This window comes from Passer domesticus, chromosome Z, assembly GCF_036417665.1.
Source record: "Passer domesticus isolate bPasDom1 chromosome Z, bPasDom1.hap1, whole genome shotgun sequence".
Taxonomy (NCBI): Eukaryota; Metazoa; Chordata; class Aves; order Passeriformes; family Passeridae; genus Passer; species Passer domesticus.
In genome coordinates, this window is record NC_087512.1 from 48,911,595 (window position 1) to 48,936,875 (window position 25,281).

General features: G+C 47.9%; 1 protein-coding gene and 2 long non-coding RNA genes across 6 annotated transcripts; 2 read left to right on the plus strand and 1 right to left on the minus strand.

Annotated features, from left to right (window-relative positions):
* Positions 1–87: 87 nt before the first annotated feature.
* On the minus strand, positions 88–5,780 carry LOC135291132 (uncharacterized). 2 transcript variants are annotated; one of them, XR_010354000.1, is made up of 3 exons: positions 5,442–5,780; positions 1,835–1,948; positions 88–901 (listed from the first exon to the last, which is right to left on the minus strand). It is a non-coding gene; the product is annotated as an uncharacterized LOC135291132 (long non-coding RNA). The 2 variants fall into 2 exon arrangements; XR_010353999.1 differs by lacking the exon at positions 88–901 and having other exon boundaries at positions 1,486–1,948.
* Positions 5,781–5,880: 100 nt separating this feature from the next.
* LOC135291023 (uncharacterized) lies at positions 5,881–8,005 on the plus strand. The gene is made up of 3 exons (XR_010353896.1): positions 5,881–6,077; positions 6,971–7,008; positions 7,410–8,005. It is a non-coding gene; the product is annotated as an uncharacterized LOC135291023 (long non-coding RNA).
* A 339-nt stretch (positions 8,006–8,344) lies between these two features.
* Positions 8,345–15,373, plus strand: LOC135291029 (serine/threonine-protein kinase PAK 3-like). Of its 3 annotated transcripts, XM_064405016.1 has the most exons (6): positions 8,345–8,590; positions 9,537–9,600; positions 11,477–11,525; positions 12,655–13,409; positions 14,041–14,140; positions 14,573–15,373. In XM_064405016.1, the coding sequence occupies exons 4-6, from the start codon at positions 13,269–13,271 to the stop codon at positions 14,806–14,808; spliced, it is 477 nt and encodes a 158-aa protein (XP_064261086.1). In that variant the 5' UTR covers positions 8,345–8,590; positions 9,537–9,600; positions 11,477–11,525; positions 12,655–13,268; the 3' UTR covers positions 14,809–15,373. The 3 variants fall into 3 exon arrangements, with proteins under 3 accessions (XP_064261086.1, XP_064261087.1, XP_064261085.1); XM_064405015.1 differs by having other exon boundaries at positions 8,356–8,590; positions 11,477–13,409; XM_064405017.1 differs by lacking the exons at positions 14,041–14,140; positions 14,573–15,373 and having other exon boundaries at positions 12,655–13,267.
* Positions 15,374–25,281: the final 9,908 nt, after the last annotated feature.

The window sequence follows — 25,281 nt, forward strand, 5'->3', positions numbered from 1 at the left end:
TGTCTGAGCCAGTACTGCTGGCACAAATGCCGCCAGCATTATCTCTGCACCCTGGGACACTTCCCAGTTCCTGTGCCTTGACACTGCTTTCCCATGGGGCTGGGGAAGGCGTTTGGCTCTATGAACTGGCTGGTGCTGTGAAACAGGTCCATTTTTGCAGATGAGGTGATGGTGTGCACGTGTCCACATGTCTCCCTGCCTTAGTGCCCTTTGTGAGCTTCTTACTTGAGCTGGGATTTGTGGAGTGGTTAAAGCTTGCTGCCTTTTATTTCTTTGCTCCTATTCAGAGAAATGAGTTGTTGAAGTCCCTGAAATGTTCTGTTTTCATCCTTATGCAAGACAGTGAGGAATGCGTTCTTTTCATCCCTTAGGTAATTCTTTGCTTTATTATTGCATGCAGTGAGATAGGATTAGTGTGGGTTACAAGCAGTAAGAGAATATGGAATCAGACAACAATAAGCACAAGTGCAAAAGGTAAAAATAGTCTCAGGAATTAACCTAGTAGTTTGAGATTTCTATGAATATATAAAACACTTGCAACAATGCTTAAATCTCTTTTTCTTTCTGATAAAAAATGTATTTTCAAGTACTTTGCATACGGGATTCCCCTGGGATGTAAGAACTCGAAGCATTTCAAGTCTGCAGCTTCAGGAATGAAATAAACTTTTGACTCAAGTTGTCAACCTGAATAAACTCTGAACTACCCCACAGCAATTGCAAGTTATAGCTAATAATGATGGAATAAAACCACAATTGCTCTTTTTCCTCTTAGCATTTTCTCCCTGGTCCTATAAAGATTGGGTTTGTGCCTTGTTCCTTAGTTTGGTTTCCAAACCATTCCATGTCCTCAATAGATCTGGAGAACTGCCTCATGCGTAGGTCTGAAGAATCAGTTTTGAATCTAGGAAATTAAAGGAAGAATTGCACTTCATAAGCTTGGGCTTCTGGATTGAAAGCTTTAGATCATTCAAGTAGACATTGCTGAGTGTTCAACCTGGTCTGGCAGGCTCCTCTCTCTGAAAGGTGGGCAACTGAAACCTCTGTGTTTGCACAGAAAGGCAAGTTATAGGATAGCTGGGAATTGGCTCTGGCCAGCTGGTGTCCCAGGTGTCATCTTTAATAGTTGTTTTCTTATGTTATTAGTAACCAGGCCATTAGGCCAAGCACCTGTATTGTTTGGGTTTTTGGTTGTTTGGTTTTTTTTTTTGTTTTTTTTTTTTTTGTTTTTTTTTTTTATAATTTTTAAAAATTATTTGAGGGTTGGTCTGTTTGGTTTTGCTTCTGTTTGCTTGTTTTAGTTTTGGCTAGCTGCGTTGGCAGGTGGCTGTGAGTGCACTGTAGTACCCCCAGCGGCTGCCCAGCTCTGCTCTATTATGTTTCTTTTTCTTAGCCAGGTCTCATAAGCCCTCAAAAGAAATATAATACAGCCAAGGACAGCTTATGTATTACTTTGGGGGCATAAAATTAGCAGGATGACTTCTGCAGCAGTGTTAGAAACAAAAAGGTTTAATAAAAGGCATAATAACAAAGAGAAAAACTCGAGCCAGGTGCAGAGGTCTGCTCCTGGTAAAAACACCTCACAAAAGCACTTAGCTCTTTTCTCTTCTTTTTCTCCCTGATGGATCAAGCAGGACTTTTTGGCTTCTATCCAATTAGATGTCCTCAAGTATTTGGTGAAGTCCCTGAGGTCCCATGAGGTGGCTTTTCACCTAATCCTTGAGAGAAACTTTTGGCCTTCTTTCCTTTTTTCGGGGACAAAGGCTAGTTTTGCCACTCTGCCATTAGGGTGCACACTCCTACAGACATGGCTCTGTTTTCTTTCTTGCTCTCTTACCTCTGTGGCACTCAAAGCCATACTTGCTATTGTAGTCATTAGCTACAAGGTCCTGCTAGGATGGTTGACTAATTCAGGAACAAACAGCCATGCTGCCATACCAGGGACACTGCTCTGGAAATGGGCAGAAAGAGAAACCATTCAATGTTTTTCACTTTAGAAATGTTCCATTGCAGCTTTATCTGCAGCAGAGTTACATTTACTGTACTGTCCAATACAATTCCATGTGTCCAGAGCTAACTTTAATCACATAATTTAGGAGTGTCCAGCTGTAAATCTCACAGCCATGGGATCAAAAGTCCTTTCCACTTCTGGTTAAGTGGCTCTCCTTTCTGGGTCTGGATGTACACCCAGTCTCCTGAGTAGTGAGGACATTCTTGAACATTCAGGCTTATTAGTGAGACCAAAACAACAAACTTGCATGATGATAAAAGCATTTTCTCCTAAGGGTTACAGATGCTCTAGCAGCAGCATTTCGGCCTCCAGCCTCTGGTGGCAGACAAGGCTCAATAGCCAGGGCTGCCAGAAGGAGGCAGGGCAGGAGCAGTTTGCAAAGCTTCCTTAAGAATCCGGGGAAACCGAATCCCCATTTAATCCCCATTTTCTTTCCAGAGAGCCTCTTGGGATATTTCAATCCACCACCTTCTATCAACAACCATAACTTTTTGGAGGTGGTGCCAAGATTTTGTTTTCTCAGTTTTGATCCTTAAATGTTGAAATAACTTACAACAACACAGACGAAGGTCAACGGGCTTCAGCTCTTTCTCATGCATTGCTTGGGGTTCTCTCCCCTGCAAGGGGTCCAAACTTGTCACATCACAGGTTGTTCCCCGGGCAAAAGACTAGGAATTTTCACCATGTGCTTCCTTCTCCAAAAGTTCTATTTCATTCCCCCAAATCCAAATTCGCAAAACATTCTCCATTTCCCTTTCTTTGCAATCATTGCTTATTTTCCCGTGTAGTTCAACCACTTCTGTTGCAGAATGAGGTAGCACTGCCAGACACTGCATCCTGATAAGCGAATTCCTTCTTTATCAGTGAGCAGGGCTTGGGATGAGGAGGGAAGAAGATTGGCTTTGCAGAGCCGAACCTCTCCTCCAGGGAGCAGAGGAAGGTGACATCATCTTCGGGGCATCCTACCTCTGTATTTTATAGGGGCTGGCGGAGTTTAGAGTGAGGGGCGGGGTTGGACTTTGAGGCATTAAAGCCCTCCCAAGGGCTGCAGGGCTGACCTTGCAGTCAGGAATGCCCTGCTGTTCCTGGAGTCTGGAAAACACTGCTTCCAGACCTTCCCCAGCACTGTTAAATTGCAACTCTAAACCTCTCTGGCTTTGGAGGAACATGTTTAACTGATTTCTCATGGTGTGGGGGCTGGCTTCATCCTGGCATTCAATTCCTGCTCTGGCCTCAGGCTGGCTATTGTTTCAGGCTCTGAGGCACTTTGCAGCTGATGGGCACCATACAGCTCTGAGTCAAACCTCCATGCATATGGATACCACGCATGGTCCTTTACTGGGAGTTTTTAATTTTCTTCTACCAAATTTCATGTTTCTCCACAAGTAACTGTGGATGGTGCTAGTTCCTCTCCATCCCCATCTCTCTTTAGGGCTGGACAAGCTTTCTATATAAGCTTTTAGCAAGTGCGGCAGTGGAGAGCAGTTCAGATCAATTTCTGCATGGGATTCTATTACTTTTCTGCCAGAAAAGAGCAGCTTTGACTGAAAATTTATTTCTCCTTTGTTATGTCATGAACAGTTAATGCTGTATAAAAGGCCCAAGTCACCTCAAGAGTACCTGGCTTGCTGTGCCAATTAAAATGCAAGCATCCAAAAATGTTGCTCTGTGAGATACTTTAAAAGGACTTCAACTTGTTCATGTACTCTAAGTTAGAAAAGCAGGAGAAATACCGACGAGATGTTCTCAAGAGTTCGGAATAACATAAAACCCCTTGACTGGCAACGTTTGAAAATCAGAGAACTTTAAAGGCAAAAATAATTTAGAGCAGGATTCAATCAACATAAAACATTCCATGAAGGATTAACTTAGCCCATTCAACTTATAATCTCTGCAAGTTAATTTACATTTAGATTATTAAACCTGTTAGATTTTAAATTATTCAAAACTCTGAGAGGAGGGAAAAGGGAGAAGAAAGAGAAAGAGAGAATGACAGAAAAGAACCAACATAGCTATCACTCCAGGTTCCAGTGGTGTTCAGCTGATAGAAATTCCAAGAGGAGGTAGGGTCAAGACATGTGGTGGCCACATATCCCAAGGTAAATAGCCTTTGGCTCTCCTGGGGCCTTCCCCCACATGGGGCTCCCACTCACTTGGCCATTTAGGAGCTGGGTTAGGGGCTCCAGACACAGGTGTGGAGCATTGCCTCTGGTGTGCCAGGGATCAGCAGCCACTGCTGGGCTGGGATACAGGCCTGGGGGTGTGGGGCGTGCCGAGTGGGGCATTGCCTCACCAGAGCAAGGCTTGATCTGCCCCTTTCCCTACAAGCCCCTGAAAAGTGTTGAGCCAGCACTCTCTTCTAGTCCCTCACAGCAAGGTGTCCAGGTTCCTGTGCTTCTTGGCTGTCAAGACTCCACAGATTTGCAACTGGATCTTAAGAAACTTGGACATCTATTCCTTCCAAAAGCGGCTGCATGAGGGTTGTTTATACTTTCTAAGGCATTCCCTCCATTCTATGTCCTCTTCTTGAGGTGGTCCTTGTAAAGCCTCTCCTCTCTCCCCTTCTCCATAACAATGGAAAGGGACAATGGAGAAAACAATCGATGAGAGGTTAAAACTATTAGAGTTACAGTGTAGTGAGGAAATAAAAAGCAGTGCACAACAATAAGAAGAAAATTGTGCAAAAGGGGTACTGGCTTATGCAACAAAGGTGAAGTGTCACATGGGGCTGCTGAAACAAAGACAGGATGGCGAGGGCTTACAGAATGGTTCTGATGGTAGATGGGGGCTGCTGGTGCTGCCTGGAGCAGCTGTGCACCTGCAGTGGCAGTTTCCCGCTCCCTCTCTGCAGCAGGGATGGTGGCAGTGGTGATGGTGATGGGTGTCTCTCTGTCCCTGCAGAGCTCTGTTTGGCACTGCCGCTGCCATCAGTCTGCCACGCTGGGCATGTGTGTGGGAATGGGATCTGCCACTTCGCTGCCTCTTCCTACCACCCTGCTGGGCTCCACTTGGCTTGGCTGGACTCACTTGGGATCAGTGTCACCACTGTGGCTTGCCTTGTTCTGCTGGAGCAGAAAAACAGTCCCACATGCCACCCTGGCCCTGATGGTTTCAGCTGTGTGTCAGAGCTGTCATTTCCATGCCACCCATCTCAGCCCCATCTCCTAACAAATACTGTGGAAGGACAAAAATGGGGGAAAAAATGGGGTGGTGCTTTGGTCCCAAGGCCTCCCTGCTAGAGTGAGTCAGACAGAACAATCCTCCTTGCATTTTCTGTCATGGCATTTCCCTGCTGAAATCACACCCATGGCTATGATGTAAAATGTTTTGAATATATAGTATTCAATAATATAATATACATACATACATACATACATACATATATATATATATATATTTATGTATAGAAAGATCCATGACCATGTCTCTGTACCTAGGAGAAACCTCTAAATGTAATTAAAGCAGTGCTTCTTCTCCTTGTTTTCTGATTTCTAGAACAAAGGAATAAGCCTTCTGGCTTTTGCTCATCAGCAATAGCGGCCAAAGACCACTAATGTGGTTCCTCACATCCTGGTCCCTTCTCAGTGCTCAGCTTCTCAGTGTGGGCTCCAGGGGCTCAGTGTGTTTCTACTCTTAGATGCCCTGAGCAACAGGTGATGGACTAGGAGGGCTTTGTGTGTTGCTTTGTAACAGAGGAGAACTTTGCAGGCTTTTTTTGGCATTAGGTGTAGAGAAGGTCTGGTTCTGTGCATGAATTCACAATCCAGCCTAGGGCGGCCGCTATTGTGATGTCAGCGGCCGCATCCCGGCGTTGTCAAGGCAAAGTTGCTGTGCCGAGGCCCGGAAGGGCTCAGTGTGCAGAGCACCTCTGTGGCACGCTCACTGCGGGCGGAACCTGCTGATCGACGAGGTCTCTGCCAGCAGGACTCTGAGTATTTTTGCTTTTCCCCACAGGCGTTGTCTGCTGCAGACTTGAGCAGCGCTGCTCAAGCCATGGAGGGAGTGTGTGCTGCAGTTTGCACAGCTTTTTCCGTGGCTTATTCTGGGTACTTTCTCACCCACCTGGCATGTAAGTAGATATTGCAGCATATGGAAACCAAAGTGCCACCAGGAGGCCTTTGGTTGGGTAAAGCCACTGTCAACAGCTCCAGCCAAGAAGGGGGTGTCTCTAGCCAGCGGGGAGTGGGCAGCATTTGTAATGTGGCCTGCAGGGGCTCCGCTTCTCCCATGGCACAGCATGTGGCAATGGAGTCTGGAGTCCCCTCAGTTTGCTGGCTCAAGGAAGACAACTTCCAAGATAGGAAGAGTGGGAGAGCTTGTCAGGAGTCCTTGTAAAAGCTGTGCACTGCTCTCCAGGACTGAGGGGAAGTCTCTCAGTTCAAGCCTTCCTATATGCATTCCCTCATCCCAGCATGTGCCTGTGGAACTTGACACTTCCTGCACATTAAAAGAGCCATTTGTTCTGTAAAGAAATTACAGAATCAGCTCGGAAAAGGCCTCTGAGATGGACATTTCAGAGGAGTTCTTGTATGCTCCTGAACACAGGAGCTGTTCCCTTGCTGTGTCACGATAGAACTGCCACCATGGCTAAAGGGCACTTGGGTGAAGCTTTTCTGGGGAAAGGTTTTCAGTGAGCTCATGGCAATTGCTACATGCAATCTCTTGAGAAAACTGAAGCACAGGAAAAGGAGGAGCTGTAGCTCCTGCTGGGTGGGGTGGGGCAGAACCACTGGGACTTTCTCAGTCCCAGGTTTCTATGGGTTGAGTGGCCAAAGAGGACAAAAGGTAGACATCAGGCAGTATTTTGTGCTGTTGATGTGCTTGCTGTGTGACACAGGGGTTGCAGCTGGAGTGATGTAGTGAAAGCAGAATGCTCTGTCTTTGGGTTGACTTTTTGGTGGGCTTGCCCAGCACAGGCAGTTTTCTTTCAGCATCTGGTTGTTTTTCCCTTGTGTGTTGCAGGTCACATCACCCATGCCTGGAGAGAATCCGGTCTTTGGGTGAGTGGGAAAGGAGCCTCTGGCCTTGGGAGCATTTGACAATTGTGGAGCAAGCTGTGAGCTGGGCCTGTTGCAGACCAGTGCCAGCCTGGTTGCATGAATGAAAGTACAGTCCAGACTCTTTGCAGCAAGAGCAGCAGCAGCAGGAGGAGCCTGGGCTGTTTTCTGCAGTTCCTTTTCAGAGCTTTTAAGCTGCTGAAAGTGGAGTTGCTTGGTGCTTTAAGCCATGAGAGAATATCTCGTGCACAAGAGAGTGCAGTCCCATCTAATTGTCCCATTTTACTTGAGTTGGAGCAACTTAGAATCCCATTTCCCTACAGATGATTTCTCCTTAGTGCATCTGGGTCTAGAGCTGAATATAAAGAAGGTCATGTGTCCCTCATGCTGCTGTCTGTCTGCAGAGCCCAACACCAACCTCGGAGGCTCCTCTGGCTATGTGTCTTCCTGCAGAAGAGGCCAAAGGGGAGGAAGATGCTCCCCAAACTGCACCTGCTGCCACTGCAGGGCCTGAGCATCCAGCATCAGTAAGTGGCAGCTCTGGGTAGTGCTGTGGCTAGAGCAAAGCATAGCTGCAAGTTTCTGATCAGACAGCACCTCCCGTGCCTGGCTGAAGATGCTGAGGGCTGGAATCTTTCCAGCCCTTCCCCCAGTCAGTTAGGCTTGGAAAAGGGGAGTGGAACTTGGATTGTTCAGACATCTGAACAGTAGGCAGTAGGCACCTTCCTACTGTTCTGAAAGGGGCTGTGAATTTGTCTTAGCAAGAGACAAGAGGTAGCATTAGGATGTCTTTGGATGCTCCTGGGGTACAAGTGAGGCCCTTGGTGGCCAGTGGCTGTGCAGGCTCCCTGTCCCCTGTGAGGAGAGCAGTGCAAAGATGCAGTTCAAAAGCTTGCAGGATATGAGGTGGCACTGTCCCCAGGAGGGACCTGGCCCTCCCCACAGAGCAGCTGTCAGTAGCTAAAGGAAGAGCTGAGCTGCAGCAGGGCCTGTAGCTGAATATAGGTAAGGTTGTGAATGACAGGTTCTTTCCTGTCCCTCGTGCTGTCCACAGAGCACAAGGGCAGCGTCAGCACCTGCTCTGGCTGCCTCTGTACCCGAGGAAGAGGCTGAAGAGGAGGAAGGTGCCAATGAACCTGGCCCTGCTGTCAGCCCAGGGCTGGAGCAAACAACACCAGTAAGTGCCCACTTTGGGTAGCAGCGTCTTTGGTGTCATTTTGTCCGTCATGTAAAAGCAGCCTTGGGATTTTGTGCCTTGAGCTCTTGAAGCGAGCTGCACAAGCTGGGAGGTGAAGAGCCCTGGGTGTGGCCAGCAGCATCTTCCTAGGGGTGTGCATTTGAAATGAGATGGGAGGGGCATCTCTGCCAGGCACATTTGTGACCCAAATTCATTTCTTGTCCCAGAGCTCCACCTCCTCTGTCCTGGCAGCTGCAGGAGCTGCAGCTGAAGGCTGGGAAGAAGGCTCCAGTGCCCAGGCTGGAAGCTCAAGCACGAGCAGCTCGTGCACCTGGAGCACGACTAGCTCCTCTGGCAGCAGAGAGCAGCAGCGAGAGAGCACAGAGGACAAGTGCCTGGCCGTGCTGAGTAGGTCCTTTGTGATCCTTGTGTGCCGGAGCGGTGCCTTGTGTGTGCGTGTGTCGGCATGAGCTGTCCCACCTCCTGCTCCTGCTCAGCTGAGTGCCAGGTCCTGAGGCCTCCACACAGGACCTGTTGTTGTGCCCTGAGGTGGTGAGGGATCAGCGGGGTGTTGCTCCTGCCTCTGAGAGCAGCTCGGCCTGGTTTGGCTTTGCCTGAGCTTCCCTGTAGGCAAAAGGCCAAGCAGAGCTTGCTTCTGGCTGAGCAGGAGGCTGTGACCTCGCGAATGAGTAGGCCTCAAGGAGCTCCTGCGGGGCCCAGCTGCTGTGGGCACGGCCAAGGTCATCTTCAGCACTCAGCCTGTCCTAAAGGCTGAGGGGCCTCATTCCTGAGGCCATCACAGTAGCTTATAACATGAGCTGCTGCTCCTGAAAGGCTGAAGGGCATTGTTTAGGCAAAGTCCTGCTTAAAGCTGGACATCTGGGCTCTGCTGGAAGCACACTATTCTTCCTGTTCTGGAGAGAGCAGCTGATGATAAAAATTGATGCCAGAACCCAAGATGCCTTTGATGTTTGCAAGGATGAAAGCTTGTGTTGAATGTCACGGAGTGTTCATTGCCAAGAACAGGAAGGTTTTGTTTTTCCTGCTGCCCTTAATGTTTCTAGAAAACAATCATTTCTCTTGGTTAGAGTTTTCTGATCCCTGTCTCCTCTGACTGTTTCTCCATGTGCTTAGATTGCAGTTTAGACTTTTAGTTTAGTGCAGGCCATCTGCGCTGCAGGGCTGCTTGTCTTGCTGCTGCTGTTTTTGAGGTGGTGCTGGTGCGGTGGTGTTGTTGTTTCCCGACTGACTGAGTTGAGAGGGCCCAGTGTCCCAGAGAGTGGGGCTGCCTTTGTGATCTGCTGCAGGGTGTGATCTCTTTTGAAGTGAGCATCTTTCCTTGGGCTTTTTACAGAGATGCTGGTGAGCAAGGGAGATCCTGAGGCGAAATACACAGAAGTGGAAACTCTTGGCAAAGGGTGAGTGCAGCCACAGTTCCTTCTTCAAAGCAAGGGGCTGTGCGTTTTGCTGGTGTCACATCTCCCTGGAGTGACAATCTCCAAAGCTGCTCAGACACTGCGTTAAGATGATGCCTGGTGATCTCTCAGTGCTGGCCAGCATTTATAGCTGTGGTCTAAAGGCACAGCAGAGACACCTGGATGCTGGCAATGTCTTTCCTGCAGCAAAGAGCAGCACCTGGCAGATCTCCTGTCCCTCAAGTGTGTTTGCACCTGTTTGCCGCTTTTTGTAGGAGAAATAATTTTTGAGTGTCTCAAAATAATACAAAATACGTGGGAATGAAAGGAGGAGAAACCCCATTGCCTCAAAGGTCAAGTTAGATATCAGGAAGCAGCTCTCGGTAACATTTCTTTCCTGTATTTTGCTGAAAACAAGATTCAGTGGTCAGGATGACCACCACCTAGTCTAGAAGCCAAAAGCAGAAATGAAAGCAGCACCTCTCTTTTGTGACTGAGGTGGCAAAAGACAAAGCTTCAGGGGAATGCCCAGTGCCAGTGCACTCTAGAGTAGAAGGCATCATTTGCCTGATGGCAGACCCCTCATGGATCCTGTGGGGTTTAGGCCTTTGCTGCAAAGAATCCACCAAGCTGTTCCCCTTGAAAGCCAGCTCTGCTGACTGTAGATGGGATTGATTTGCAACATTTTCTCTGTACCATGTGTCCTGGTTTAGGGCAATTTTGGGAGGAAACCTCCTGACAGGGCCCCCCCAAAAGGAAACCCACATGGCCACTGCCCCCAGCCGGTGTGGGAACAATTTCCTTGGAGATAAGTGGAAAGAAGTTGTTTATTTAACAGGCAAAGCACTCCCCAGCACACAAAATGAACAATACTGGATGTCAAAACTCATTTGCTGCTCTGAAGAGATGGCAAGTTCAGAAAGTCTCTCCTGGGGTTTGTCACTGTGTTATCTGTCCCTCCAGTGCTGGGAAAGGCTGCAGAGTAGGCCCTGGTGGGCTACAAAGTGTGAGCTCTCGATGTTTTGCCGGGTCCCAGTCTGGAGCAGGTTTGAATGGTTCCAAGAAAAGAGAAAGAAAAACAGTAAAGGGAAAACTCAGACTGCCTTAGCTAGCTAAACTAACTAACTAATGAAAAAGCAAAAGAAGTGTGGTGCTCTACCCCAACTGTGCCCAGACAACAACACTGGAGTTCCGTGTTCCAGCAGACTGCGGGGCAGAGTGCAGTTGATAACAAAACTCTGTGCTCCCTCTTCTCCTGACACCTACTGTCTGATCCAATCTTGGAGGCACAGAATATAACATCCAGCATAAACAGAACATGTGACTGGGGGTGCAAGCATCATAATGTCACCCCAGAACAGAAGCCAAATGTACAAGAAGTCACCAGAAAAGTAGAGTCCTTCCAGTGTCAGGTGCACTGAAGAGAAGCAGCTGCCAATGGTTCTGGACCCAGAGCACAGCTGTCTAAGGATCCTGTGTTTTGAGGACTTCTCCATTTGTGTGTGCAGCAAGGGAAGCCTTTGCCTGCTCTGGCTGTGGCTGGACACTATTTTCCTTGCAAGCTGGAAAAGGAATCTGTGTCTAGAGGATTTCCTCCAATGGCTGTTACAGGGCTTCAGGCTTCTCAGAAGGCCTGAGTGGTGGTGCTTGAGTTTAGCAAACAGACTCCAAGGAGAGATGTGAGAAGACCCAACTGGTAAATTCCTGGAAGAATCAGACACATGCACAGATAGAGAAAAGAAAAAGGAGAAAAGACCCAGAGAAGAATCTGTCGTGTTCCACTTACTGTTTGCCCAAGGACTTTTTTCCCGTTGGACTGCAGTGTTTTGCACTTGCAGGGACTAAAGGATATCTTTCTCTGCTGCTGTTTTGTTTCTAGGGGTTTCGGCACCGTGTGCATGGCAGTGGAGTCTGCCACAGGAGAAGAGGTAAGCGTCAAGCAGCGCCGCAGCTTCTGCAGCTCTCGAGTGCCCTCCCCTCTGCTGTGAGCTGTGGCTGAGCTTTGGGTCGCCAGCAGAGCTTTGCTGCAAAGGCAAATGGAATGCAGAGCAATGTCTGCCTGCCAAATACAGTGGGGACAGATTTTGTCCTTCTCAGCTGCCCCAGGGGATGCAAGGAGGCCAAGCGGTATCGTTCAGAGGAGAACACACTGGCTGGGTCTAAGTGCCCAGGTGGTGTCTCAGAGCATGGCACTGCTCTTTGGGGCTGCAGGGTTCCTGAATTCTCATTTCTGGCTGTTAGCCAATACATGGGAATCGTGCTGGTAGTTCTGTAGCCACCTGCAGTGCTGCCCTTGGGATCTGTACTTAGAGAGAGAGAGGTCTGCAAGGAGTCTGTCAAGGGCCTAAGCCCTGCTCAGAGCCTGGTGTACATCCCTAGAGGATCCAGGCTTGGGTTATTTCTTTTTACAGTCAGGCAGTAATTGCAAATATCAGTGGTGTGAAGTAAAGTATTTTAGTGGAATGAAATGCAAATTCATGAAGTGAGGAAGTGCTAGGATTGTCTATTTTGTCCTTAATGATGGTTTCATCATCATGGCATTTTTTCTGTGAAATATGTAGGGTTGTATTTCTTAGGGGGAATAACCCTCAGGATGATTTTAGGACAGCATTGTATCTGTCCTGTCTGTAAGAGTTTGCTTTGTAGTTGTGCAATGGAGAATGCCAGTGGTTGCTGGAGGAATGATCAAGCCCCCTAGAAGTGCCCAAGGTTTCCCAGCACTTTTGCTCCATTTTTACTGGCACAAAATGGCTTCCTGCTTGCAAGAGGTGTGTCAATGACAATGGGAATGATAAAGTAAGGCCCTGGGGGAAGACGATGGGCACAGTGAGTGTTGTTAGAGCTTTGAGGTGGAGAGCTTAGACCCTGTTTACAAGGCAAAGGGTATCTGTCTCTCTGTCCAGGGAGGTGCCCAAGCAAGCAGTCTGATGTCCAGTCACAGGGCAGTTTGGCCCAGCCCAGCTGGGCTACGGTCATCCCATAATCACTGTCTCCATCTTCGCCTTGTGGACGTGTGCCACACACTTCTTTGGTTCATGGTTTTCCATGTTGTTTTAGGTGGCCATCAAGAAAATTAGTCTCCTGCAAGGGAGCAGCAGTGAGCTGTGCCTGAATGAAATCCAGGTCATGCGTGGCACTAAGAATGCCAACCTTGTGAACTATGTAGACAGGTGAGTGGTTCTGCTGTCCTGCCATGAAAGGTCATTCACATCCTGCAAGCCAGAGGTTCAACCACTCCTTTGGGCGCTGGCAAAAGAGGATGGAGCTGTTAATTCCTGTTTCTGGGCTGATTTACAGCATCTTGGAAGGAGATTGCATTGGGGCTGCATTAATCTTTCCTGGCATACCTAGTGTGAAGGGCGCTTTCAAAGACAGGACTGGGCCCTGTCTTACTGAGCCAACAGCCTCCAAGTTCCTGTCCTCTCTCCACATTGTTTTGTTGGGTTTGGGGTTTGATTTTTCCCCTGGGTTTGAAGTGCTAACAAAGCACTGTCTATTGTATTTCCCTTGACCTGTTGCATTGGTGTGGATACCGAGCTGTCTTTTACACTGCACAGAGTTCAAACCCTGTAGAGCATAGTGAATGACTACTCACTTCCTCCTGTGTTCCTCTGAGAGAGACACAGAAAACAAGAATCCACCAGGTCATGTAAGTGCATGCCTTATTCTGCATGCTGTTGTTTCCTCCTTTCAGCTACCTGGTGGACGAGGAACTCTGGCTTGTGATGGAATACATGGACGGAGGTTCTTTACATGATGTCATCAGGGAGACTCACATGGCAGAAGGAGAGATAGCAGCTGTCTCTCGGGAGGTAAGGGATGGCGCTTCTGCTTCCCATGGCTTGGTCGGGATGGTCCTTCCAAATGGGTGATAAGGAGAGGAGAGATTTCATCTTCCAAGCCTTTCTCTTATGTCCTTGGCAGTAGCAAGAGCATCTGAAGTGCCTGCCAGTGTCCCTGCCCTTCTTCTAGCGTGTTTGTGTTTGCCTCTCTAAACACTTCCCTGTGTGTGCTGCATTCCTTCCCTGTAAGGGCAAATGTGATGGTGGCGCAAAGTGAAGCAAGGGGCAAAGACAAAGAGATACTCACAGGACTCTCCCAGAGCTCAGCCTCAAAGGAGAGCCTTGCACCCAAAGTGGTGTTTGCAAAGGCATCCACTGCTGTCTGGCTGGAGAGAGCACAGCCACTGCAGCAGGGCTCCTTCAGCCTGTGTTTGCCGAGCACTGGCCAGAGGAACAATTGCCCCTTCTCTCTCAGAAGCAAACACACCCTCACTTAGAAAGGCACTGCTGTCCTCGTGGTGGAGCAGCAGGCTCTTGCCCTTGCCAGCAGCCTGTCCTGCCATGGCTCACCATCCCCCAGGAAGTCAGTGTTTCAGATGTGCCACTTCCCTGCTTGTGGGATGAAATCCACTTAGGCTCGTGTTTCTTTTTCCTCTCTCAGTGCCTGCAAGGCCTGGATTTCCTGCACTCCAATCAAGTGATCCACCGCGATATCAAAAGCCACAACATTCTCCTGGGCTTGGATGGATCTGTCAAGTTGGGTGGGTGTTGCTGGCCAGGCTCAGCCGTGGCGGGCTGCGGTGTGGGGCTGCCTTTGGGTGGCTGCCAGTTCCCTGCAGAGGTGCCTGTGGCAGTGCAGGCTGCCCTGCTGCAAGCACAGAGCACAGCCACAAGGTGCAGAGAGGTGTTGCTGGGAAGAAGGGCCCAGGAGTGGCTTTGGGTTGTGTGTGTCCCTTCCCAAGCAAGGCAGTTTCAGTCTAATAGCTTCAGGGACTAAAAGCCACTGCCTGAAACTGGGGACTTTTGCTAAGTGGCCAATTCCTTATTTCCTCGGCTGCAGGCTGAGGAATGGCTGTATGGCCCCTTTACAGCTGGGTTCCACACTGCCTTCTTGGACGTTGGTACAGTGGGGATTTCTTTTGTTTGCTTTCCTAATTCACGCTGGCTTGATCAGAGTGGTTTTTCCTCCTCAGCTGATTTTGGCCTTGCTGCTCAGCTCACTGCTGAGCAGAGCAAACGGAGATCAGCTGTTGGGACTACTTACTGGATGGCGCCAGAAATTTTCACCAGGAAGCCCTATGGCCCCAAAGTGGACATCTGGTCCTTTGGAATTGTGGGGATCGAGATGGTGGAAGGAGCACCTCCGTACCTGATGAAAACCTCCCGCACGGTACGCTGCAGCTGCTCTCAGATACTGCTGTCACCCTGACAAAATCTGCTCCCATCCTTCTGCCTGGGAAGCTTGCCAACACCTGAAAATGATAGGTTCCAGGCTGCACAGTCTCTTGTGCTTCTTGGCCAGATCATCCCCTTGCCATTTTTATGCATGAACAACACCAAAAAATCGTGATGCCTTTTGCTTGGCAGAAGCTTTGCCTCAGGGAGCAGGGAGCAGTGCTGAGCTGCATTTTGTGGAATAATCCTTGGAAATAGTAGAATGAGATGGAAGTCCTTCTTTTAAAATGCCTGAAGAGGTGGTGTCAGTGCTCAGAGAAGCAAAGTGTGCTGTTGCTGATGGAGCTGCTGCTAATTCCAGCAGCCAGTGAAATCAGGGGTCAAGGCAAGAGCCTTTGCATACTGGACTGGCTATGGCTGCCTCTGGCTTTGGGTTGTTTTAGTAGGGCTAGGAAAGGCATCTGGCACCCTGTGGCAGGGAGTAAAGTGCCACTGGAGAGTGGAGCTTGTCCAGTGGGGTCTGTGTGAGCAGTTTGGGGTGCGAAGGAGACAGGTAGAGTGTGGCATTTCCTTCTTCTCTAGGTTCAACAGCTGATAAGCACCGGGGCCGCCCCGAAGCTGCAGAAGCCCAGGCAGCAGTCGGCGTGGCTGCGAGACTTCCTGCACTGCTGCCTGGAGAGGGACGAGGACAGGCGCTGGTCTGCCCAGGAACTTCTGCAGGTAAAAGGCAAAGCGGCTGCACGTCCTGGATGTGGAGACAGCATTGCACAGAATGCCCTCCTTTCTGTATCTTTCTGGTAGCCAGAGAAAGCCTGTTTCAGCCTGTGGGGAAAGTAGAAGTTCATTGCTTCTTTTTCTCTTTGGGCAGCATCCGTTTGTTACATCAGCCAAGCCGACCTCCACCCTGATGCCTCTGATCATGGCCACGCAGCAGTTTATGTCTGGCAGGAGATACTAGCCCTGGAAGAGGCCTTTGTTGCTGTTTGTAGTTTGTAGTCTGTAGTTTCTAGCTTGTAGTTTGTAGTTTGTTTAGAGTGATAGTAAGAATAAATATTTTAATAAATAAAACCTTCACTGTGTTGGAAGCTTCCATTTCTTCACACCCTGTGAATAAGCTCTTAAGTTTGCTTCTGAATGGTCAGGTGTTTCTTCTGTGTGGGAAGAACCATGGATGGGATTTGTGCTACGGTTTGTTTGTGAGCAAAGGTCATCTTCCTTCATCGCCTCCAGGCCACAACCTCTTGTGGAGATACAGGCTTGCAGCTGTGACTAGAGGAGCAGAGCAAGACAGAATGGAGCCGAGCAGTGGTGTCACGGCTGGGGATGCTGCTGTGCCTGTGGCTGTGTTGCAGCTCTTGGGAAAGGTTGGGAGTGTCTGTGTTGCTGTGGGCAGAGGGGGAGGGAGCCAGGCTTCTCCACAGTATCAGGCACAGGTGAGTGTCCAGTGGGAAGGCAAGTTCTGCCACGGGAACTGAAGCCAACATGAGGGAGTGAAAACTTGTTCAGTTTGGATCTGTGTGAGCCACTGTGGACACTGCTAGGGGACTTCCTGGGGCTATGCCCTGGAACAATGTTCCCTAGAACTTTAACCTCTCCCATGGAGTCCTGTTTTTCATTTCAATGTACAGTGATTATTGAAAATTATTGAAAATCATTTACTGTGTGATGTTTGGTGTTAAGTGACAGTGTATTTGATGACATTTAAACATAAATTTAGTTGCACAATATTTAACAGACTTCCTTTCCCAGTTTTCCTGTTGCACCCTTCACTTCCCTGAACCCACTATCCTTGAGAAGGAGAGAATGGGAGATGGAACCTGCTCAAGAGCACAGGTGAGCCACCAGTCATCTGCCATCTCCCCTCCTTTTCTGTCCTCTTGCCAGGACAGCACTGGCCATGCCAACCTGGAGTCTACCCTAACCCACTTTCTGACAGCCCTCAGCCCTACTCTTGCCTTCCTACTGTATTAGCCATTCCCCATTTTTGTTGGAATTCATGTTTTAGAGATCAAACTTACAATGAGATTTCACAATAAAACAGCCAGAGGACCGACTCTGTTGCCCCCACAGGAGACCTGTTCCTGGCCCTGCCAGAAGCTCCCCCACAGGCTAGTCCTCCATCAAAGCTTTTCTTTTGACTTGTGTGTTTGGTGAAGGGCACAGGGGAATGTGCCACCACAAGTCCTTTTGATTTTCTGTTCTCCTCTTTTGTGGGTAAGTGAGGGGGAATGGAGCGGCAGGGAGCAACCTGGGTCTCAGGGCTTTGGAAGTGAGGGGGACTGAAAATCATATTTTTTTTTTATTGTTTAGTTGTGCTCTGCAATATGAACCCACCTGTTAATTTAAATTGTCAAGTTTAGTTAAAGTCTATTAACTGTTGTGCTGTTTTTAGTTAAGACAAGATTATTATTATGATTGTTATACAATCATAATTCATTTTAAATCAAACAAAAAAGGGGGAGTCGTGGGAGCTTGTCCTAGAGGGCAGGGGCAAGAACTGAGCACACAGCCACACATCAGACAATCAACGGCCAGCACTAAGCCTCAGGAGAAGAGAAGCCACAACGGATGACACCCAGACAACTTATGGGGAGCTTCTCATGAAGAGCAGAAGACTCTGGGACTGATTTAGAGTGGCCATGCAGATCAACAGCCTGCCTGGACCCATCAGGGCAGAGGGAAAACAGGTGATGGCTTTGGGATGGGCACCCAAATCTGCCTACACTATCCCTCAATGCACCATCCAGCACCAGGAGAAGCCTTGCTTAATTTTTTCAGTATTTTATCCAATTAATCTTACTAAAAGATCGTATGGTTACTTTCAGCTTCTGTAAATAGTCTTCTCATTCCTTTGATGTTTCTACCTCTTCCTTTCTTTGCACCTTCCCCTCCCTAATTGCCAGCTGAACTATTGACAGATGGCTTTTTTCACCCACTGGTTCCTCGTGTGCCAACACCAAATTAATTCTCATTATTTTGCCCCTAACTGCCTTATCTTTGGAGCACTGTCACAGCTGGCAAAGCTTTGGTCTTTCATGTGTTTTTTGGGCAGGAGGTGGGTGAGGGCTGACCAAGTGACTTCCTAAGGCCCACAGAGCAATGCCCTGCAAGCCAGACCTGTTCTCTTTCAGGCAAATCTTCTTGGAAAGGACTTCAGAATTCCATCATGGAAATGAAGCACTGTTGACAGAGCACTGACTCTGAAAGGATTTGAAAGGGGAGAGGAAGCTCAGCTTGCACATGAGCCACAAGAAGCTTTCTCCCCACCAGAATTTTGGCATCACAATAGCAGTGCTCCATGCTGGCCATCTCTCCCCAGGATATCCCCCACGTGCACGCCCCTCCTGCTGGCAATGGGCTCACTTTGGCTGTCTTGTGGGGCAGAGAAGGGAACAGGCACCCAGAGAGGGAGCATTTCACTGTGTTTCAGAAAATGACAGCAGAGCAGCCTTCCTCAGCAAAGTCATCTGAAATGACTTAAGAGTCCTAATAATCTGGAACGCCTCAAAGGTAGGGGTCAAAGATACAACAAAACTCAAGAGACTCCAACCTCCTCAGCATATCATTTCAGTCAGGGTACTGGGTTCAGGCCAAATACCATTCCTGACTTTACCTAACCGTTCGGTGGGTCTCAAACCCAAAATCCTTCTTGTCTTTTTTCAGCTTAACCACTTATGCCTCTTTGTCTACAGCTGGAGAGAGCTTTCCAGCTGCCACCTCTGCCCCTCTGTCAGCGCCTTTTCTCCCTGTTTCCGGGGGCCACCAACAGTTCCACATGCCTTTCTTCTGCACAATTACACTCTACACATCACCTACCATTACTACATGCAGTTGCCTTGGTGGAGTAATTTTGTGCTTTACTCTGAGGAATTGGGAAGTGGTCTAAAAATTTGCCTAAGATAAATTTAGTGAGGAATCTTCTCACTCACTGTGGCAACCAGAGAGAAAATACAAACATTTAAAAATATTGCTTGCAACAAACTTATATAAAACATATGAACATGAATGTCTTAAAACTTAGCATGATAAAAACATGTAAATACTGGCTGCAGTGAAGAACAGCAATTCTTCAGTCCTGTCACCACTTCATCTTTCCATGAAACATCTCTCAAAGAAGAAAACTCAGTCCCACTTGGACCTACATGTTCTCGTTTGAAAGCAAAACCAGGGAGAGACTCCAAGTCAGAAATACAATTTATTAGGAAAAGGGAAAAGGAAAACCAAAACCACATGCAATATTACAAAAGAAAAACCACCAGCAAAGTCAGAATACAACCTGACACCCTGTTGGTCAGGGTGTTGGTAGCAGTCCAGTTGGACTGGACCAGGCAGTCCTCCAGCAGTGGGAAATGTGGTTCTGTTGGAACAGTGATCCTACAGTGATCCTCCAGAAAGGGTGTAGTCTTCCTCTGAAGATCCAGTGGAAAAGACGGCCATTCCTCTGGGAATCCAGTGGAAAGACTGATTTGTTGTGTCCTAAATCCCAGATTCTATCCAGGTGGGGATGCTTAGCTCCTCACCCCTGGATGGAGCATCTCACAGTGGGCTGTTATCATTCTGTGAGTCATGTGGTGGGTCCATTAAATAGAAATGGCTCCTGGAGGGAGTTTTCCCGGAGTCATGGGAAAGGCATTGATGGGCCCATTAGCAGGAGATAAGGAAAAAACAATGCCCTTCCTTGTTTCAACAGCTCTTGAGGATGGGAATAGAATACATCTTTATATTGTAACCTAGGACACTACTTCATACAGAGGAACTATCTACTTGGTATTTTCTGTGTTCTCTGCCATAGAAAGTTTGGTGATGCTTTAATCAAGCCAACAATAAAAGTCAGTAAAAATAAATTTAGAAGACATCAAGAAAGCCACAATCACTAATAAACCTAATTTGGAAAAAATATCTTATTTAAATTACCCACTGCATTGACAGTATGATGAGGATTCATAGCACCATGTAGGCAAACTGAAGTTAGAGGTAGCCAACCATCCTTTTGAGACCTTTTCAGTTTTAGGTAACATGGGGTTTTTGTCGGATCTACACATTCTGTAACATTCTATTGTGCAAATTTGGACTGAAGTCCAGAAACCAAAATTTCTTTTCCAAGCATGAGGTAGCATTTGTTCTATGTGTGTGATGTTAGAATGGCCCTTAGGGGACAGAACATGGCTCTCTTTTCTTTCTTGATCTCTTACCCCTCTGGCACTCAAAGCCATACTTGCTATTGTAGTCATTAGCTACAAGGTCCTGCTAGGATGGTTGACTAATTCAGGAACAAACAGCCATGCTGCCATACCAGGGACACCGCTCTGGAAATGGGCAGAAAGAGAAACCATTCAATGTTTTTCACATTAGAAATGTTCCATTGCAGCTTTTATCTGCAGCGGAGTTACATTTACTGTACTGTCCAATACAATTCTGTGTGTCCAGAGCTAACTTTAATCACATAATTTAGGAGTGTTCAGCTGTAAATCTCACAGCCATGGGATCAAAAGTCTTTCCACTTCTGGTTAAATGGCTCTCCATTCCAGGCCTGGACATCCACCCAGTCTCCTGACTGGTGAGGATATACTTGAACATTCAGGGTTCTTAGTGAGACCAAAACAACAAACTTGCACGATGACAAAAGCATTTTCTCCTGAGGGTCACAGATGCTCTAGCAGCAGCACTTTGGCCTCCTGCCTCTGGTGGAAGACAAGGCTCAAGAGCCAGTTCTACCAGAAGGAGGCAGGGCAGGAGCAGTTTGCAAAGCTTCATTAAGAATCCAGGCAAACTGAGTCTCAATTTATTCCACATTTTCTCCCCAGAGAGCCTCTTGGAATATTTGAATTCACCACCCTTTATCAACAACAATAACTTTTTGGAGGTGGTGCCAAAATTTTGTTTTCTCAGTTTTGATCCTCAAATGTTGAAATAAATTACAATAACACAGAAGAAGGTCAATGGGCATCAGCTGTTTCTCATGCATCGCTTGGGGTTCTCCCCCCTGCAAGGGTTCCAAAGTTTTCACACCACAGCTTGTTTCCCAGGCAAAAGACCAGGGCTTTTCACCATGTGCTTTCTTTATCTCAAAAATATTTATTTCCTAACCACACCCCTTTAGCCAAATTCTCCAAACATGCTCCATTTCACTTTCTTTGGGATCATTGCTAATTTTCCCCTGTACTTCTACCACTTCTGTTGCAGAATGAGGTAGCACTGCCAGACAGTCCATCCTGATAAGCAAATTCCTCCTTTATCAGCACGCAGGGCTTGGGATGAGAAGGAGGAAAGAAGATTGGCTTTGCAGAGCCGAACCTCTCCTCCAGGGAGCAGAGGAAGGTGACATCATCTTCGGGGCGTCCCGCCTCTGTATTTTATAGGGGCAGGCAGAGTTTAGGGTAAGGGGCGGGGTTGGACTTTGAGGCACTAAAGTCCTCCCAAGGGCTGGGGGCTGACCTTGCAGTCAGGGAGGCCCTGCTGTTCCTGGAGTCTGGAAAACACTGCTTCCAGACCTTCCCCAGCACTGTTAAATTGCAACTCTAAACCTCTCTGGCTTTGGAGGAACATGTTTAACTGATTTCTCATGGTGTGGGGGCTGGCTTCATCCTGGCATTCAATTCTTGCTCTGGCCTCAGGCTGGCTATTGTTTCAGGCTCTGAGGCAATTTGCAGCTGATGCAGCTCCTTTTCCAGCTGATGGGCACCATACAGCTACGACTCAAACCTCCTGGTATATGGATACCAGGCATGGTCCTTTACTGGGAATTTTTCATTTTCTTCTACCAAAGTTCATGATTTCTCCACAAGAAACTGTGGATGGTGCTAGTTTCTCTCAGTCCCCATCTCTCCTTAGGGCTTGGCAAGCTTTTTATATGAGCTTTTAACAAGTGTGTCAGTGGAGAGCAGTTCAGATCAGTTTCTACATAGGATTCTATTAATTTGCTGCCAGAAAAGAGCAGCTTTGACCAAAAATTTATTTCTCCTTTATTATGTCACGAGCAGTTACTGCTGTATAAAAGGCACAAGTCACCTCAAGAGTACCCTGCTTGCTGTGCCAATTAAAATGTAAGGCCCCAAAAACGTTGCTCTATGAGACACTTTAAAAGGACTTAAACTTTTTCATGTACTCTGAGTTAGAAAAATGGGAGGAATATTGACAAGAAGTTCTCAAGAATTCAGAACAACAAAGAAATATTCACTGGCAACATTTGAAAATCAGAGAACTTTAAAGGCACAAAAAATTTAGGGCAGGATTCAATCAACATTGTGAGAAATAGCTACTCACTTTTCAAAGATCAGAATGGTTTATTAAACCTTATCAAAAATACAACAGAAGACTGAATAAGAAAAAAGTTAGAGCGCTGGGAGCAAAATATTTTCCCTGACATGTTCTCAGCCCCATCACAATGGAGATTTTCCCTTTTTAACCCTTTAACCCCTCCCAAAGTTCTGTCCATCAACCCCTTCTTTGCTGTCCAGTGGTGGAGATCTCTTCCCCAAATCCTGATTGGAGGTCAGATGTCACCATAGTGACAAGCCAGCCCTCCCAGATGTACTAACTCCATCTGTCCCTTGATAACCACGCGAGGAGGTACAACATAATTATGAATCTATAAAACTTTTCTTCAGCTATTTACATGATATTAGTCTATTAATTGCGAGAGTCAATCATCGCATTACTCATCTATCACAACGTAAAACATTCCATGAAGGATTAACTTAGCCCATTCAACTTAACAAAGTCATTTAGTTAAGTTACATTTAGATCATTAAGCCTGTTAGAATGTTAGTTACTCTAACTAGTAAGGAGCTGGGTTAGGGGCTCCAGACACAGGTGTGGAGCATTGCCTCTGGTGTGCCAGGGATCAGCAGCCACTGCTGGGCTGGGATACAGGCCTGGGGGTGTGGGGCGTGCCGAGAGGGGCATCGCCTCACCAGAGCAAGGCTTGATCTGCCCCTTTCCCTACAAGCCCCTGAAAAGTGTTGAGCCAGCACTCTCTTCTAGTCCCTCACAGCAAGGTGTCCAGGTTCCTGTGCTTCTTGGCTGTCAAGACTCCACAGATTTGCAACTGGATCTTAAGAAACTTGGACATCTATTCCTTCCAAAAGCGGCTGCATGAGGCTTGTTTATACTTTCTAAGGCATTCCCTCCATTCTATGTCCTCTTCTTGAGGTGGTCCTTGTAAAGCCTCTCCTCTCTCCCCTTCTCCATGACAATGGAAAGGGACAATGGAGAAAACAATCGATGAGAGGTTAAAACTATTAGAGTTACAGTGTAGTGAGGAAATAAAAAGCAGTGCACAACAATAAGAAGAAAATTGTGCAAAAGGGGTACTGGCTTATGCAACAAAGGTGAAGTGTCACATGGGGCTGCTGAAACAAAGACAGGATGGCGAGGGCTTACAGAATGGTTCTGATGGTAGATGGGGGCTGCTGGTGCTGCCTGGAGCAGCTGTGCACCTGCAGTGGCAGTTTCCTGCTCCCTCTCTGCAGCAGGGATGGTGGCAGTGGTGATGGTGATGGGTGTCTCTCTGTCCCTGCAGAGCTCTGTTTGGCACTGCCGCTGCCATCAGTCTGCCACGCTGGGCATGTGTGTGGGAATGGGATCTGCCGCTTCGCTGCCTCTTCCTACCACCCTGCTGGGCTCCACTTGGCTTGGCTGGACTCACTTGGGATCAGTGTCACCACTGTGGCTTGCCTTGTTCTGCTGGAGCAGAAAAACAGTCCCACATGCCACCCTGGCCCTGATGGTTTCAGCTGTGTGTCAGAGCTGTCATTTCTGTGCCACCCATCTCAGCCCCATCTCCTAACAAATACTGTGGAAGGATAAAAATGGGGGAAAAAATGGTGGTGGTGCCTTGGTCGCAATGCCTCCCTGCTAGAATGAGTCAGACAGAACAATCCTCCCTGCATTTCCTGTCATGGCATTTCCCTGCTGAAATCCCACCCATGGCTATGATGTAAAATATTTTGAATAAATAGTACTGAAAGATCCATGACCTTGTCTCTGTACCTAGGAGAAACCCCTAAATGTAATTACAGTAGTGCTTCTCCTTGTTTGCTGCTTTCTAGAACGAAGGAAGGTCCAGCTGGAACAAGCCTTCTGGTTTTTGCTCAGCAGAAATAGCGGCCAAAGACCACTAATGTGGTTCCTCACATCCTGGTCCCTTCTCAGTGCTCAGCTTCTCAGTGTGGGCTCTAGGGGCTCAGTGTGTTTCTACTCTTAGATGCCCTGAGCAACAGGTGATGGACTAGGAGGGCTTTGTGTGTTGCTTTGTAACAGAGGAGAACTTTGCAGGCTTTTTTTGGCATTAGGTGTAGAGAAGGTCTGGTTCTGTGCATGAATTCACAATCCAGCCTAGGGCGGCCGCTATTGTGATGTCAGCGGCCGCATCCCGGCGTTGTCAAGGCAAAGTTGCTGTGCCGAGGCCCGGAAGGGCTCAGTGTGCAGAGCACCTCTGTGGCACGCTCACTGCGGGCAGAACCTGCTGATCGACGAGGTCTCTGCCAGCAGGACTCTCAGTATTTTTGCTTTTCCCCACAGGCGTTGTCTGCTGCAGACTTGAGCAGCGCTGCTCAAGCCATGGAGGGAGTGTGTGCTGCAGTTTGCACAGCTTTTTCCGTGGCTTATTCTGGGTACTTTCTCACCCACCTGGCACGTAAGTAGATATTGCAGCATATGGAAACCAAAGTGCCACCAGGAGGCCTTTGGTTGGGTAAAGCCACTGTCAACAGCTCCAGCCAAGAAGGGGGTGTCTCTAGCCAGCGGGGAGTGGGCAGCATTTGTAATGTGGCCTGCAGGGGTTCCGCTTCTCCCGTGGCACAGCCTGTGGCAATGGAGTCTGGAGTCCCCTCAGTTTGCTGGCTCAAGGAAGACAACTTCCAAGATAGGAAGAGTGGGAGAGCTTGTCAGGAGTCCTTGTAAAAGCTGTGCACTGCTCTCCAGGACTGAGGGGAAGTCCCTCAGTTCAAGCCTTCCTATATGCATTCCCTCATCCCAGCATGTGCCTGTGGAACTTGACACTTCCTGCACATTAAAAGAGCCATTTGTTCTGTAAAGAAATTACAGAATCAGCTCGGAAAAGGCCTCTGAGATAGACATTTCAGAGGAGTTCTTGTATGCTCCTGAACCCAGGAGCTGTTCCCGTGCTGTGTCACGATAGAACTGCCACCATGGCTAAGGGGCACTTGGGTGAAGCTTTTCTGGGGAAAAGTTTTCAGTGAGCTCATGGCAATTGCTGCATGCAATCTCCTGAGAAAACTGAAGCACAGGAAAAGGAGGAGCTGTAGCTCCTGCTGGGTGGGGTGGGGCAGAAGCAATGGGACTTTCTCAGTCCCAGGTTTCTATGGGTTGAGTGGCCAAAGAGGACAAAAGGTAGACATCAGGCAGTATTTTGTGCTTTTGACGTGCTTGCTGTGTGACACAGGGGTTGCAGCTGGAGTGATGTAGTGAAAGCAGAATGCTCTGTCTTTGGGTTGACTTTTTGGTGGGCTTGCCCAGCACAGGCAGTTTTCTTTCAGCATCTGGT

What these genes read in the sequence shown, in the direction of transcription:
- LOC135291029 (XM_064405016.1), top strand. Translation starts at nt 13,269, where the DNA reads ATGCTGTTGTTTCCTCCTTTCAGCTACCTGGTGGACGAGGAACTCTGG. An exon ending in TAGCAGCTGTCTCTCGGGAG is followed by an intron (nt 13,410 to 14,040) that starts GTAAGGGATGGC and finishes TTCCTCTCTCAG; the next exon opens with TGCCTGCAAGGCCTGGATTT. An exon ending in GGATGGATCTGTCAAGTTGG is followed by an intron (nt 14,141 to 14,572) that starts GTGGGTGTTGCT and finishes TTTCCTCCTCAG; the next exon opens with CTGATTTTGGCCTTGCTGCT.